The sequence below is a fragment of the Neocloeon triangulifer genome, unplaced genomic scaffold (assembly GCF_031216515.1).
Source record: "Neocloeon triangulifer isolate White Clay Creek 2 clone unplaced genomic scaffold, ASM3121651v1 ptg000014l, whole genome shotgun sequence".
NCBI classification, from domain to species: Eukaryota; Metazoa; Arthropoda; class Insecta; order Ephemeroptera; family Baetidae; genus Neocloeon; species Neocloeon triangulifer.
The window spans coordinates 15,061,524-15,076,043 of record NW_026775556.1 but is presented as its reverse complement, the minus strand read 5'-3'; the positions used below and the strand labels follow the sequence as shown (position 1 = coordinate 15,076,043).

The window sequence follows — 14,520 nt, the reverse complement described above, 5'->3', positions numbered from 1 at the left end:
AAAAAGAGGCATTCAGACAGTAGGACGTGAGCAAATTAAATGCATGAACAATCAGAACGTTATTATTGAATAAGTCATTAAAAAAATTTAAATGGAAAATATGAGCGGAAAGGGCAACTAGCAGAGGTCTGCAATAACGCCCGACATCAAAAGAGACACGGCCGCCGCGGTGAGCCCAGAACGTTAAAATTATGAAACTATTAAGTAAGGTTTCAGTTTGGTACAAATATTTATGAATGAAAAATCTGCTAATAAGTATAATTTTGTTCAATTACGCCCAGCTTTTCCTAAATCAGATCATCAGTGCTATTGTTCAGGATACAACCTGAATTCTTATAAACTTTTTTCATAATTATTGAGTTGGTATGAACATAATATGTGAATCTAATTTCTTATTGAATATAATGTAGATTAATTACAACAGCAATTAAAGATTAATTGCAAGAACCAGACGGAACCAGAGGAGGGAGAATTAGGATTACCTTTTATGTTTTTTGTAACCATAATTCATGGATCACGACTTATAAATATATAAATCTTAAAATTAAATTTTTAATAACATTATATTATTTAATTGTTATGTAGGATTAAAAAAAATATCAAATTATTTATATGTAAATTAATTTTAATAATACATTTTAATTAAAAAAAATTAAAATATAAAAATATGACGGGTATTGGAATTATTTTAATAAAATTAAATATATTTTTTACAACTATTTTTAAATTTAATTTATGTACTTTATGTGTTTTACAGATCAAGTCGTTTCCTGAAATGTAGTGCGAAAAAGCAACACTATGGTCTAATGGTCTCATACTCTTATCCGCAGCATCTCTACATAGCAAGTGCCTCAAAACAAACATTTGTACACTTTCACAATTGGGTTCAAATTAATTAAGAGCAGCAAGAGTGCATCGCTTTACGCGCCTAATGGCCCTGGAGTTGTGTTTACACTCACGGAGCACGGCGCAAACATCGTCTGCGTCGTCAATTAATGCGTCCATACACAAGCGGACAGAGTATGAATCAGTTGTTATTAAGGGCGCGTCTGTCAACAATGAGTGAATGCGAGGACCATTGCAAACTATACAACTGCGTCCCGTTAGTGAAATTTTGCTCAAAATTTTCCCTCAATTTCACATGACCTGCATACAACCCAAGCAAATTACCAAGTCGTGTCTTGGTGAATGGTTCATTAATATGCAAATTCTCTTCACAGAACTTTTTCACTCACAGTACTTAAAAATATAAAGTTTGTCTTCTTTTATGCACCACTTAGCAGTTAATCCTGCGAGTAAGTATTTAGAAATTAAAAATGACTTGCTTGATATTTTAATGACAAAATTTAAACTATGCATTAATAAATTATTTTTTAGCCAAATGCTGAAAATTTCAAATGTGATCCAAATGTCTATTTCAAGGCTCCAGATTTCACACTCTATGCAAAAAAATGACGGTTTAGAAAGCCAAGGTGGCTGAATAATAATATCTCATATTTATCCTGCTTGGCCGCGGTTTTCAAGCAGCGCCTTTCAAACAGCCACGATTTAATTTACAGAGCAAAAAGCTGCCACGCTCTACAGTTTCAATATCGTCAAGTCGAACGACCTGCTGCTCGCGTTATTATGTAAAAATCTTACGTGCAGCAGATGAGCGGGCATTAAATTTAATGCGGCGCACGTACTTTCACTTTGCCCGACGGTGCTGCTCCAGACTTCTTACTTCAAGAACACGAGTAAGCCCAATCAGCTCATTTTACAACTTACTTATTGATTTTTAGAAAGATATTGTCAAGATATTTTATAACTTTTAGTGCCAATTAAAATGATTTGTATGACATGGTTTAGTATCATCAATTTATGGTACTCGGGATTCTTTACATTGATTAATTCATTTCGGTCCTCCTCTTTAGTCAGAGACCGTTTTAAAAGGAAAGAAAATAGCTTGTCTATATAAAATTTTCTAAATGAAAGTAATAATATAAATACCTAATTATAAATACAATATTAATTTTTTTTTAGTGATAAATCTTTAAAAAAATCCTGCTCTTTTTCCATAACATGCATTTTTTTTAATTACACTCGCTTTTTTGCATCCACATTTTTGTCGAAAATTCGTTTTTTGATTTATGTCTGAAAAGCACTGCTGGCATCATCATCATCATCAAACAGCGAGGAGGATGCCATTTCCCTGCTCCTCTCGCACCAGCTCCGTGCCAATACAATGGTGAGTGTATGAGTGTGTCGGACGCAGAAGGCGCCTACGTGGAAATAAATGATCGCTGCCGCTGATGTGATCATAAATTTCCGACGGCGCGGTGCACACGCCACTGCACCGCCGCTTTGACATTTTCTCCGCAGCCTAGCTGCATTGTGGTCTGCGAGTGTTACAAAACTCTTTAATAAGCCCCCGCATGATATTGCCAATAATCTGTTATGAGGGAAGAATGTACGTTGCAGTAGCAGTTGATTTTAAAAGTTGCAAGCTGCCGCCAAAGAGGTCAATTTAATATAAACAGAGTGACAGACGATCAATTAAGACTCGCAATGGTGGCAAGAGCAAAGGGCGTATACGCATTTTTCTCAGCTCTTAATTAATGCAAAAAAAATTACTCCTTGACAATCATTAATATTACTTATGGCAAATTAAGAAAATAAACAACAATGCAAAGAGAAATTATATTTAAATGTGTGAAAAGAATTTTTTGCATTTTTATTTATTGGGTACTAATTTTTTTTGCTACAATCTGATAAATTACTAATAAAAATAATAAATTAAAAATTTTATATCTAGCAAATTATGGCCACTAATTTCAATTCCTTTTCAATTCAATTATGAAAAATAAATCCAAAAAAAATCTTGTTTATTCAAGGTTTCAGCTTTAACAACTCAAAGAAGCTCAAATATTCTCTTTAATTTTTTGAATGTGGCATTTAATCTTTTGTTTTTACCAGTTTTTACTATCTTTTGATATTAATGGATTTATTGATCCAGCTTCGATAAATCAATTTTCTTGATGTCAATCATCGTCTGTCAATCACCTAACTTTTGATCAATATTAATTCAAAATTTAATATTGAAACAAACAAAACAAAATAATGAATCAAACACCTGCCAAACCACTTCCGCGGTCTTCAACAATAAATAAATAAAGTCAAACAATTTCTCTCCCCTCGCCTCTTTAATAATCGATTTTTTAAAGTTGACTGACCTGTGTCGAAAATGTGGTGGCGACCGTGACGTCACTGTCCCTGTGCGTGAGGTCGATCATCTTGAACTTGGAGGCGACGCCGTTGGACTCGGTGATGAGCGTCGCGGGTTGCGTTTCGTGCAAGAGCAGGGTGGCGTGAGGCGGCGAGGAGGCGTGCAGCATCCGTGGGGCGGCCACCGGGGCCTCCACAGGCGACGGCGGCCGATTGTTCTCGTCGTCATCGTAGTCTGTGTCGGCGTCCAGTCTCAACAAGGGTGACTCTCTTGCTGGGCCCAACCCTTGCATGTACGGCTCGAGAAAGGCATCGCCTCTGCAACGAATAATTGGACAATTCAGAATAAATTAAAAAGCATTAATTTATTTATATATTCTCCAATCAGATATATTAAAACACCTTTCATCAGATTAAAATTCAGAATATGAAATGGAACAGTTTAATCAAAATTTAAGTACATTTTTTCCTTCAGGTAAATAATATGTTCTAAGAACTTGTATTTAAAAAAAATTTGATTGTGAAACAACTCAATCCGTCCAGTTTATTGTTTAGTGGGTGTGTTTTAAATTTAGATAGAACAAAGGAGGCCACTTTTATTTACATAAAATGCAACTGGAGAGTTCTGGAAACTCGAAATACACTCTCTCTGACCCAACAGCCACTCTAACAAAGGCTGGGTTTTAATTTCTCGCTCTCGAACGTGAACATTTGTTTGACATTTCTCCCTTTCGTCGGAGCAAAAATTGCACGACTTTCGCTCCCCGCCCGCACTGATGCGGCTGCTTTTTGATTTCGCAGCAAGAGAGAGACGAGACCAAAACTTTCAAATTAAATTTATTACGCCGGGGGTTTCACTTGGTGTCGACCGAGTTCTGTAATTTGAGGGCTGCCTTCGCTACCATAATTTTGCCGGCAGCACTGTGGGGATGAAAAAAAGTACTCTTCGGATGTGATTCTAATTCTGTTAGTCGAAGAGCACGCAGAAAGCCGGTGAAATAAAAGCTGATCGAATTACACGGAGCATGAATGGTGCTCGTACACACACACCAGAGGTGAAGCCTCGCAAAAGTTTGGGGATCAATCGCGGCTCGATAAACATGTCAGCCGGAAAGTTTGTTTTTTGGGGTTTGCATTGGCTTTGTTTGATTAAATGAGGAAATTTTACACTGAGAGTGAAAGAGGATTTTGTGATGAAGCCGTAACAGTTTGAAATTTAAAAAAAAAAATTAATGGGATACAATGGGATATTAAAAATAACGATTATTTATCAATAATTTTTAATTTTAATAAAATTAAATAAATTATTTTTCCAATCCTATTTTAAATTTAATAAAAAAAAAATGAGAGCATTTAACCATGAATATTGGAAATATGAAATGCAATCTGCAGCTGTATGAATTGGAAATTCGCAATGAGGGTTGCGAGGAACAAAGGCCCCTCTCTTTTGAATGCATTACATAAAAGCCAGTCCTCTCCGCACATATTAAATGTCAAAGGCCGTCGGAGAAACCGAATATTTGACATTTCCAGTGGCGGTGGCGACGCACCAAATGTCACACTATAGCTCTCTCGGCTGCGACCCGTGTCCTCTCCAGTGACTCACACACGAAATGAAAATAATAAATTATTAGCAATTGGCCAAATTGAACGCTAGCTGCTCGTAATTGCGATTGGATAATGAAATAATAAAACGCACATGTGACTTTGGCCGCCGTTATTGGTCGTCACAATTTGTCGGCCCCGTTTGTCGAGCCCCCCGAATTCTCTCTCGGCTTCATTATGGAACTGGCGGCGTTTTAATCTGCGCTTTTCGCGCTTATCGTTCGGAAACACACGCGCTGCCCACGCCGCTCACAAAGAGAGAGAGGAGGCGGAATAATAATTTATCGAGTCGGCTCGGTGCATTCGATACCAATGTGTACACTATTCATGCTGAATAAATTGAGCTATTGCACGACGAGGGGTGTGATAATGAATGATTGCGAGCGATGCAGCGAGAGCTGCACAGTACGTTCGATTACAAAGGGCTTTTGATCAACTCAGAGGAATGTGAGCAAATTTTTAAGTCAGCAAGTTGATACGATATTGATTTTTAAATTTAAAAGCGAAATTTGTAATTACTGTTTCTAATGTTTGTTTCCACTTTTGGCATTCAGAAGGAAAGAATTTAATTTTATAAAGTATAAACATACTTGATCTTACTAATATTAAATTATTATTATGTATTTCACCATTTTTTTGTAAAAAATATTTATAATTTTTATTTTTTATATTAATATTTTATTTGATTTAATTACTAGTATTTCTATACTCTAAAGAAGAATTTTAATAATGTATATATTTAAAACTTTGAGCTAAAAAAAATAATATATTAATTTCTCTGAAGCTAATATTATGAACGCTCCATCTCTAATTGTAAGATTATTTCGAAGCAATCAATTTTGAGTGAATTATGAAAAAGAGGATTACAATTGTTAACGAAAAAATATTGAACTTTCTAAATAAATAAACAACTATAATTTGTCTGTTTATTTTTTATGTAAACAATTTATTGCCGTTATTCTAACTTTCCACGCAAATATATTATGTATCCATAATTTGATTATTTATATAGTTTTAGGAAAACATTCTATTTTTTAATATTCCGAAAAAAATTGTACATTGCATATAATATTAACTGAAGTTTTATCTGCTTCTCTCTTTTTTACATTCTAGAATAAAACTATACTAGTCTGTTGTGGCTCTATAGAACAATAATTTACGGAGGGAGCGTGAAACAACACAGAGCAAATCCAGTGAGCGCAGTTTGGACTTTGGGGATGGCAAAAAACGTTCCGAATATAGGAACTGCGCGAGCGAGACAGATTCCGCGCGCGGCCATATGAACAGCTATTTATTTTGCTGGCTCCGACTGAACCACGCTCGGCTGAGCCGGGAAAGGGTTAGACTGGCTGCTGCCGCAGTTGGGAATCGGAGAGGCAAATGTGGGTCTAAAGTCACGGCCGACCTCGTCAATGCGACCAGGTTGCAAGCTCGTTTGTCTGTAACAGATTAGTCGTGCGGCGATCGACGGTGCGACTTTTTAATCGAGTCGACCCCGCAGCTAACTCGGACAAGACGAGTGAGTGTCACTCGCTTTTTTACCTTTGTAAAGGCTCGTGAAAATCCGTTTGATGACCACTTAAAAGTACAGAGTGGTAAAGAGAGTCATTTTTAGTTTTCAACAAAACTTTGACAGGAAAATTTTTAATTGAAATTTGAAGATTTTTTCATTGCAAAACATTTTTTTCTTAATTTTTAGTCAATTTATTGTGTTTAATTTGCCTATTTGGTTCTAAAATTTGCTGAATACGTAAATAAAAATAATTACAATATGTAGTATGAAAATCAGCTCCCATAACGAGGTTTTTGTGTGAGGATTTAATCCAACTATTATACTCGGGAACAAATTTCACACCTGGTGCACTCTGGTTTTGGCCACTGCCGTAAGTTTTGCCAGCCCAAAACTGTTTTGCGGCCGCCGATTCCGGAGAATCCCGGAGCGAAATTGCTCGCTTCTCTTTTGAAGCTGCCAAACCGCAAACTACCTCATCAGGCGGCGTCGCTTCCCTATTGTTGCCTCGCGAGACGCAGAATGCTCGGAATTCAACCTTCACACTAGTTAGGCTGCACACAAAAAACGACGCTTGCACTGATTAATATCTACATTGCAAAGCAAGAGAATGATCGATTTTTTGCGAGCTACTGTTTTTCAACAGCGGCCATGAAAATTAGGACACACAAGAGCTGCCAGAACAAGAGAACCAGAAGGAGTTAAACAAATATTTTAATTTTACTGATTCTGTTCCTTGCTCATGAAATATGGTTGCAGACTATAACCGTTGTTTAGCCGTTTGTTTTTTAATAGAAAAGAATTTAATTATCAACATGAAGGACGTGTCCTTTTTATTTCTCCTCATGTTTCATATATTATGTAATTTATAATAGATGTAGATAATTATTATTGAGCTAATTTTTAAATATTATTTATTATATCACACCACAAATAAGATAATGTAACCAGAAGATAGCATCAAATTTGTTTCCTCAACGCAAGCATCACAATGAAATGTGATGTACATTTTTTATTTATATTAATTTAATAATTTTATTCTTATCTTCTTTTTTCTGTATATTTTGTATCATTATTATTTATTGTTGAAGAAAAAAAACGCTTTTTAAGAAATAATAAAAAATTATAAAAAATAAATAAACAAATTAAATTAAAACATATGGTTTTTTTTAAATATCTTTAACTATTGTATAAATGTTTTATTTTTATAATTAACTACTAATAATAGTTAATTAAAATTCCAACTATGTTAATAGTGAAAAATTAAAGGGACATACGCCACCCGTGGCCCTACACAAAAAGCAAATCGCAAGTCAAGGAGATATGATATAAATGCATTATTTATTATTTACCAGAGCGAACAGGCTGTTTATTTGGCGGTATAATGATGAAGCTGCAGAGATAGCGCCTCTCGATAAGCCCTCGCGGGAATAAAAGAGCACCTCTGTGTAACTATATGTATTGGAAACTACATCAGCAGCACGGACTCTCGGCAACAACAAAAAGCACGGCGGCAGCCAGCAGCGTACGTAACATTTGGTGGTGTGGCGCAAAAGTATCGACGTGGTCGGCAATGCAGGAAGCTTGTCGTGAATTTATTCGGAAAAAATCTATTTCCAATAAATGGTCGTGTGGGCAGCCAGCCGAGGGCAACGTTTTGGTGCATTTGGAGGCCGCCTGTGTCAGCCATGACGATGCATTTTACTTTTTAGAAAATCGGAAATAATTCGTATTTTTTTTTTTTTTTTATAAAAATAGAACGAATCAAGTAAAAATTCATTTCTGGAAGTTTTTAAATCACGCACTTTCCTGATAATCTCTGTGAGAAAAACATCCTTTATCAAAAAATTTATCATATTGGCCTTGTAAGAATTGAACGAATTTCACTCTCTTTAAGCATGAAATGAATGAACTTCCTTCTCAGACTGTTGCACCGAAAAAGATAGAAAGCGCCTCTTAAAAAATGTAAAAAAAATTATGGACCTTGATCGATCTGAAATGGATCCGTCCAAAATAATTTCTTGTGTCATTCATCCTTGGCGTTCCATCAGCGAAAGGAAGATATTGGGGAAGCACTCACGCGCCCATTAATTTGATCGGCAGCGACGTCGATTATTAAAGCCGACGTTCGTCTCACATTTGGGCTCGTTTTCGCTCAAAATTTGAGCCACAATGCGTGTGAATGTCACCCGAGCCTGTGTCGCGAGATTATGTGTACCGGTGTTGCAGCTATACAAGTGAAATTGGAGCTGCTCGCTGTTATTGTAGCCCCAAACGCAGTCAAATGTGCCGCTTGCTGTTAAACTAGCTCTGCGTAATGATCGTTTAGCGGGGGTGTCACCTTCGGAGAGTCGTGGATCGCGGGACACGGCGTCCTTTCGTGCACTGTGGTCTCACATCAGAGACAGTTCAACTTGTGGTTTCCAACGTTCTAGTTTCCATGCTTCTCATATACGTCTTGGGCAAAAATATTCATTGAATAAATTATTCAGTATCATGAGGATTAATTGCAAATATTGAACAAAATTTCCAATTGCATAATATTAAATATTTTAATAATTATTTTTTAGATATTAAAGTGATGTTGTCTATTTGATGAATAATTCAATGGAATATTAAGTAAAGAAAATTATCTTGCCAATTTATTTTCAAACAAAAATGATACTTTGAGTCGTATCACAATTTTGTATAATTTTTCGATTTTTCTCTGCGCATAACGTATAATTTACAGTAAGTTGCGGTTGGAGGAACGCTCATTGGCAAAGGCGTAAATGTAGTTTTAATGACCGAATCGATCTTGTCCATTCATCTGCCTTATTTGGCGGAGACCACAGAGCTAAGTTAAGTGCTTTTGAATCAATAAAAGCAGCTCTGTGAAACAGAGCGTCGGCAACAGGAAACCAAAAAAAAAGGACCTTGCTGAAGGTGAAACTCATCAAATTAGCACACAAAAAATTCTGCTCGTTCGACGGTTTTGAATGTGTGGGAATATCAGGTGCACCTGTGGGTTGGGCTGCGCGCAACAATAAAAGTAGCTCAACATGCACATCGAATCGTGCTATGAATTGCACATTTAATTGAAGTTTACTTTTACAATACAAATACAGAACCACTGAAGCTCTCACGAAAATGAAAAGAGAGCACGACAAATTATTCAATTATGTTTGGTGCTGCTGCGCGCGGTTCGATTAAAACTTTCCTGCTGTGAGTAATTGAAGGAAAGCCAGTGGAATTAAATTTGCTCGCCGAAATCGAGACATTGCGAAAATATACAAAAAGAGAATGGTAAAAAAAGGAACACACGCGTTAGGGTGAAACCTTAGTAAGAATTTATATCAACAATACATGTCGTTTCTGATATGGCGGAAAATTCTCTCCATCGAAGGGGTTTTTGTGTCGCGCATACGTCTTTTGTGCCGGCGTCATCTTTTTTGTTGCCATATTAAAAGAGGCGGAACATATATCGAAAAAGTTTCGTTGTGCTCCAGATAATGGACTTTTTCGGCCCGGTTGCCCCGGAGAAAGGGAGCGAGGGTGCAAATTTTCCGAGGTATGAACCTATAACGACGATCAGACGAGAGAGGAAAAGTTTGCTTGGATTAAGTAACAAAATTTAAAACTCAAAAGACGCATAAATTCCTTTTAGGCTGCAACGTTGTATTACGCAATGTACGAAGAAAAAAAAACAAGCTGACAGGAAATCCGCTGTAAGTTGTTTTCGTCCAAATTTAACTGGCATTACCCAACTTTGTACTATAAAACAAGCAGCTGGATAATTAATTTTTGTTAATGCGCGTATAGAACCTTTTAAGAATTAGTAATCGATAATGCGAAACGGAAATTTCGCAAGCAGCCAGTCCATAAAAAGTCAAATTTGCGTTTTCGTGGCGCACCGGCCGAAAGCTTATCGCTGACCAAATAAATCGCTGACGGCACTTGAACGGAGGAAGTTTTAATTATGTGAGGCATACTACGTGCGAGCACAAAAGAAGAGACACCTGCTCGAAATAATGTTATTATTGCTGAGCGGGCACGTTCTGTGGCAGAAAGAGTGGAATAAAAAAGATTGCGGAGCGTGGCTGCTTATTCAATGGTTCACTTGAGTTGCCCGAAAAGGAGTAGGAAAGTATTATGGTAGTGTGCCCTCTGCAAAAGCGCACACCACACAATGAAAGGGTTATTCACATCACGCGTATTCCAATGTGCCGGCGAAGGGATTTTCATGCGCACCGGTATCATTCAATTGAGAGAAAATCACGTGCCCGCAGTCGACCGCCGAAATCATCTCTGCACGCCAAGGGCAGAGAAGAAGCTGTGCAAATTCAATTTGCCAAGTCGACGCGCAAAATTTATTATTTGTGGGTCCCCGGATTGGCCGCAAGTTCATAAGTATGCGGATCTTGCTCGAAACTTGCCTTGCGGTGCAAAAAGAGAGGTTGAATATTTTGAATTGAAGTCCCATAAAAGTTTAGAAATTGTATCCCTCCATAATGCACAGTTTAATTTATCAAGATCGAGATGGATTCATGCGCCTGATTGTAAATATCTCTTTAAAAAATATAATAATTATATTTTTATTAATCTATTTTTTATCCTTTTGCATTTAGAAATAATAATGTTTTCAAACAATTTTGTACTATTATTATTAATTATTTTAAAAATAGAAAAAAATTATAATTTTAATAAAAAGAGTTTAAAATTTAAAAAACCATTTAAAAAATAAAACTTTATAGTATAATTTTAAAACATTTTATATTTTAAAAAATTATTACTAAATATATAAATGCTATAAAAATATCGAAAAATAAAAGTTTCTTTAGTAATTGGCATTGAACTATGTACATGTTTCCCGAATTTTAATATCCGCATGGCCCTGAAGTAATTCCCTACAGAGCTTGATTTAATATCACTCACACGTATATTATTTTGATAATTATTGTGAAAAATAAGAAAAACAAACATCAATCAGCCCTCCAATTAAATAAATTCAAGGAATAGAACGATTAATTTGATTGATCGCACTGCTAGAGGAAAACACAATAATTTAAACGGCAGGCGGGAGCAATTAAAAAGCGTCAGTCAAGCGGCTCTTTTTGATGGTTTGTCGGGTGGCGGCTCGTCGTCAGCTGTGCGCTGCATGTTAATTTTTAATCAGCACACAACATAATATCGGTGAGTTCATTCACTCCACCGCGACAGAGCATCAAAGACACATATGCACCGCGAAAAACGGAAGTGCGTTTTCGAGCGGTACAAACGCAATGCCGTGTGCATCTGAAATTGTCAACCTCTCCTATTTTTGTTTTCAATTTGGTTGCATTATTATTCCGATCCACGCGGCTCTGATCTTTATAGCGAGCGTCGTTCCGAAAAAAGGAACGTTGCCTGCACTGCTGTCAGCGAGTGCATCCAACCGGCCAAACGAATGCGAGTGTGTGGGCAGGGAGCGTTATTTCCTTCGAGATTTATAATCTTCACACAATCTGACAACCGAAATTGAGGCCTTTAACGTAACAATGAACTTTCACTGTGCATCCCACGGCTTTTATTTAAATGCACGCTGAGCACACGCCCGCAGGAGATGCGCACTTACTTTTTTCCTACAAAAAGTGACCCAAATCGCAGCTCGAATTGCGGTATTAATTTCTCTCACTGTGACCGAGCATGTACAGAGAAAAAATAAATTTAAACTTCACTCTCTCTCCCTTTGAGCTTTCCTCGGAGCAGTAAAAAGTGAACAATGCAAAGTCACTTCCAGCTGGTGCTTTATTGTGTTCTTTGTGGCCATTTGGTCGCTCGTTTTTGCCAGACGGACCTCCCCAGCGTACATATGTCTTTTGCAGTAAAAGGGTTTCCACTCGTTAGCCATACTGTTGAGAAAAGCAGCCTTTTCTCTCATTCGCCTGCTTTTAGGGCGCAACAGCGGGAATGGCTCAATTTTTGTGAGAGCGATTACAACACGCGTCCATCAATCAATGCCTTTCTGCTAACTATGGACCGAAAACTGTATAGAAATAACTGCGTTTGTGTTTCTGCCTTTGATGGAAGAGCGTGAATTAAAAAGGAATTATTGCTCAAGAGATAATTAAGCACTTTGTTATTCCTGTTAATAGGGTTATTTTCAAATGTTTAAAGCAGAACCATTTCACCAGAATGAGTTTGTAGAAATTCCAGTTGAGCAGACGCAATTTTAAATACTATATGTGTTTAGTGGTATTAGCAGATGATGATTTGTTTTTTATTTCGTTTGTCAAATCTCTCTCGCACGAGATGTTGCCGAGAGTCGGAAATGTTTTTGTCTTTTGACGTCATTCGGGGATATTAGCTACTTTTTTATGAAGGTCCTAATGTTGCCAAAACAATTTCGACGATGACACAATTTAAATATATCGATGTTTTCTTATCTTTTTCAGTCTGTTGAAATTATGAAATTTTAAAAAAATAATTAATTTCTTTTATCTTTTCTTTGCCCCTGCGCTAAAATTTTATTTCACTCGCTATATGTATGAGCTCATTTTATTATTTCACATCCAAGAGCATAAAACTTTCTGCCGTTCTTCTCTGCTTCCTTTTCGAATCTTTAAATTAAATTTTCAGCTGGCAAAAGAGCATGCGATACATCAAAGAACTCGAGAGCATCACTTGAAGCTTGAAAAAAGCTAATCTAGTTGCACTCAAGACCTGCTTCTTTTTTTACTTCTTTTTTCCATCAGCTCATAATTTGTCCGCAAGTTATACATATAAAGTGAGCTTATGTTTCCGAAACAGAGACGCTACTCAAAAGTATAAACGCGTTAAAAGCGGCTCTGGATGGCACCAACCCGAAATAATGAGCGTGCGGAGAACAAGTGCTCTTTAAACTCGGGCACCCGAGCATGGCAGAAAGTTTATTTGTGAGCAGCGTAGGCAAATTTGCCATTCAGGTTTGTTGAATCGCTGGCAGACAAACAAAGGGGTGAACGTGGAATAATCGTGATTGGTCTGATTGAATGCACACCGAGAGACTCAGCGAGGAGAGCACTCCTGTTGCCGGCAATTGATTTCTTTGTTTCGTGCTCCGCTGCTTGTTCGATTGCATTGCGGCGCGAGCTGCAGTTTTGTTTGCGGTTTGCACAGCTATTGGCCGGGGATTTCCGCGATCCACCTTTGATTGTGCTGGTTAAAATTATATAACACGGAAAAGGTTGTGCAGAGTTGTTTTATGTAATTCAAAATTTAAATTTTGTATTAATATTAGAAAGAGATTTGTGTAAATTTTCCATTAAAAGATTTCAAATCTATTGAAACGACTCATCAAAGGGACTTTGTAGTCAAAAGTAATATTATTTTAAAGCCATGACAAGGCAGTATTGATGCCAATTGAAACTATAAATTTAATCATACTTTAAGTAAAACCATCTTTAAAAATTGCATAATATGCATTTTGTTTTGCTGGTTGCGTAATCATCTTAGAATCCTATTACTTTCTTAACCAAATTTTATTGAATAGCGAAGATATTAAAGCACGATTAAATAAAATCCAACCTGTTATAAAAAAAAAATGTAAAAAAAAACATTTTTTTTTATCAATTATGTTAAGCGTGTTGCTTGTCATGTAGACAACGCCGTTTAGCTTCAAATTTTATGATGACGTTTGTACGATCTCGGCAAATCAAACCAACCCTATTTTTATTTTTTTCATGAATGCAATCAAAGAGAAATTCTATATATTGCTTCATATACTGTTAACCTAAAGCCCGTTTATGAAAGAAAGATAAAAATGTGTAATCGCCTTTTAAGAGACACACTTTATCTGAGCTATTTCCAACTTATCAGTAAGAGCAGAAACTGTACACAAACAATATTAACTTTCACAGAATGGCACAAAAAGTGCGCAAAAAACAAAGTATGTGTTCAACCGACCCCTATTGAATTAGAATAAGTTCTAAAATCCTCACCGGTGGTCCACAGCTGGCATGTGATTGTTGTTCTGCCTCCAGTAGACGCCGATCTCGGCGTAACGGCGGCTGCCAGCGGTGCTGCTGGAAAAGCACGTGCTGATTTCGTCGCCGAGATTGTCGTGACTACCCGGTGGCAGCATTATTTCCTTTTTTTCCCCGCAAACTTTTCCGTCAACAAACCGCGTTTGGCGATATCCCAAAATTTCACTCGTCGCACCTCATTTCGCACAAAACTTGGCACAGAATGAATGTCCGCAATCG

General features: G+C 36.9%; 1 protein-coding gene across 1 annotated transcript in view; it reads right to left on the bottom strand.

Moving 5' to 3' along the window:
• Positions 1-14,520, bottom strand: part of LOC132199522 (protein sprint) — a 217,233-nt gene that overhangs the window by 11,740 nt on the left and 190,973 nt on the right. Inside the window, exon 6 of the mRNA XM_059624321.1 lies at positions 3,213-3,522. Coding sequence (XP_059480304.1) covers positions 3,213-3,522 — 310 coding nt within the window. The remainder of the gene's footprint in view (positions 1-3,212; positions 3,523-14,520) is intronic.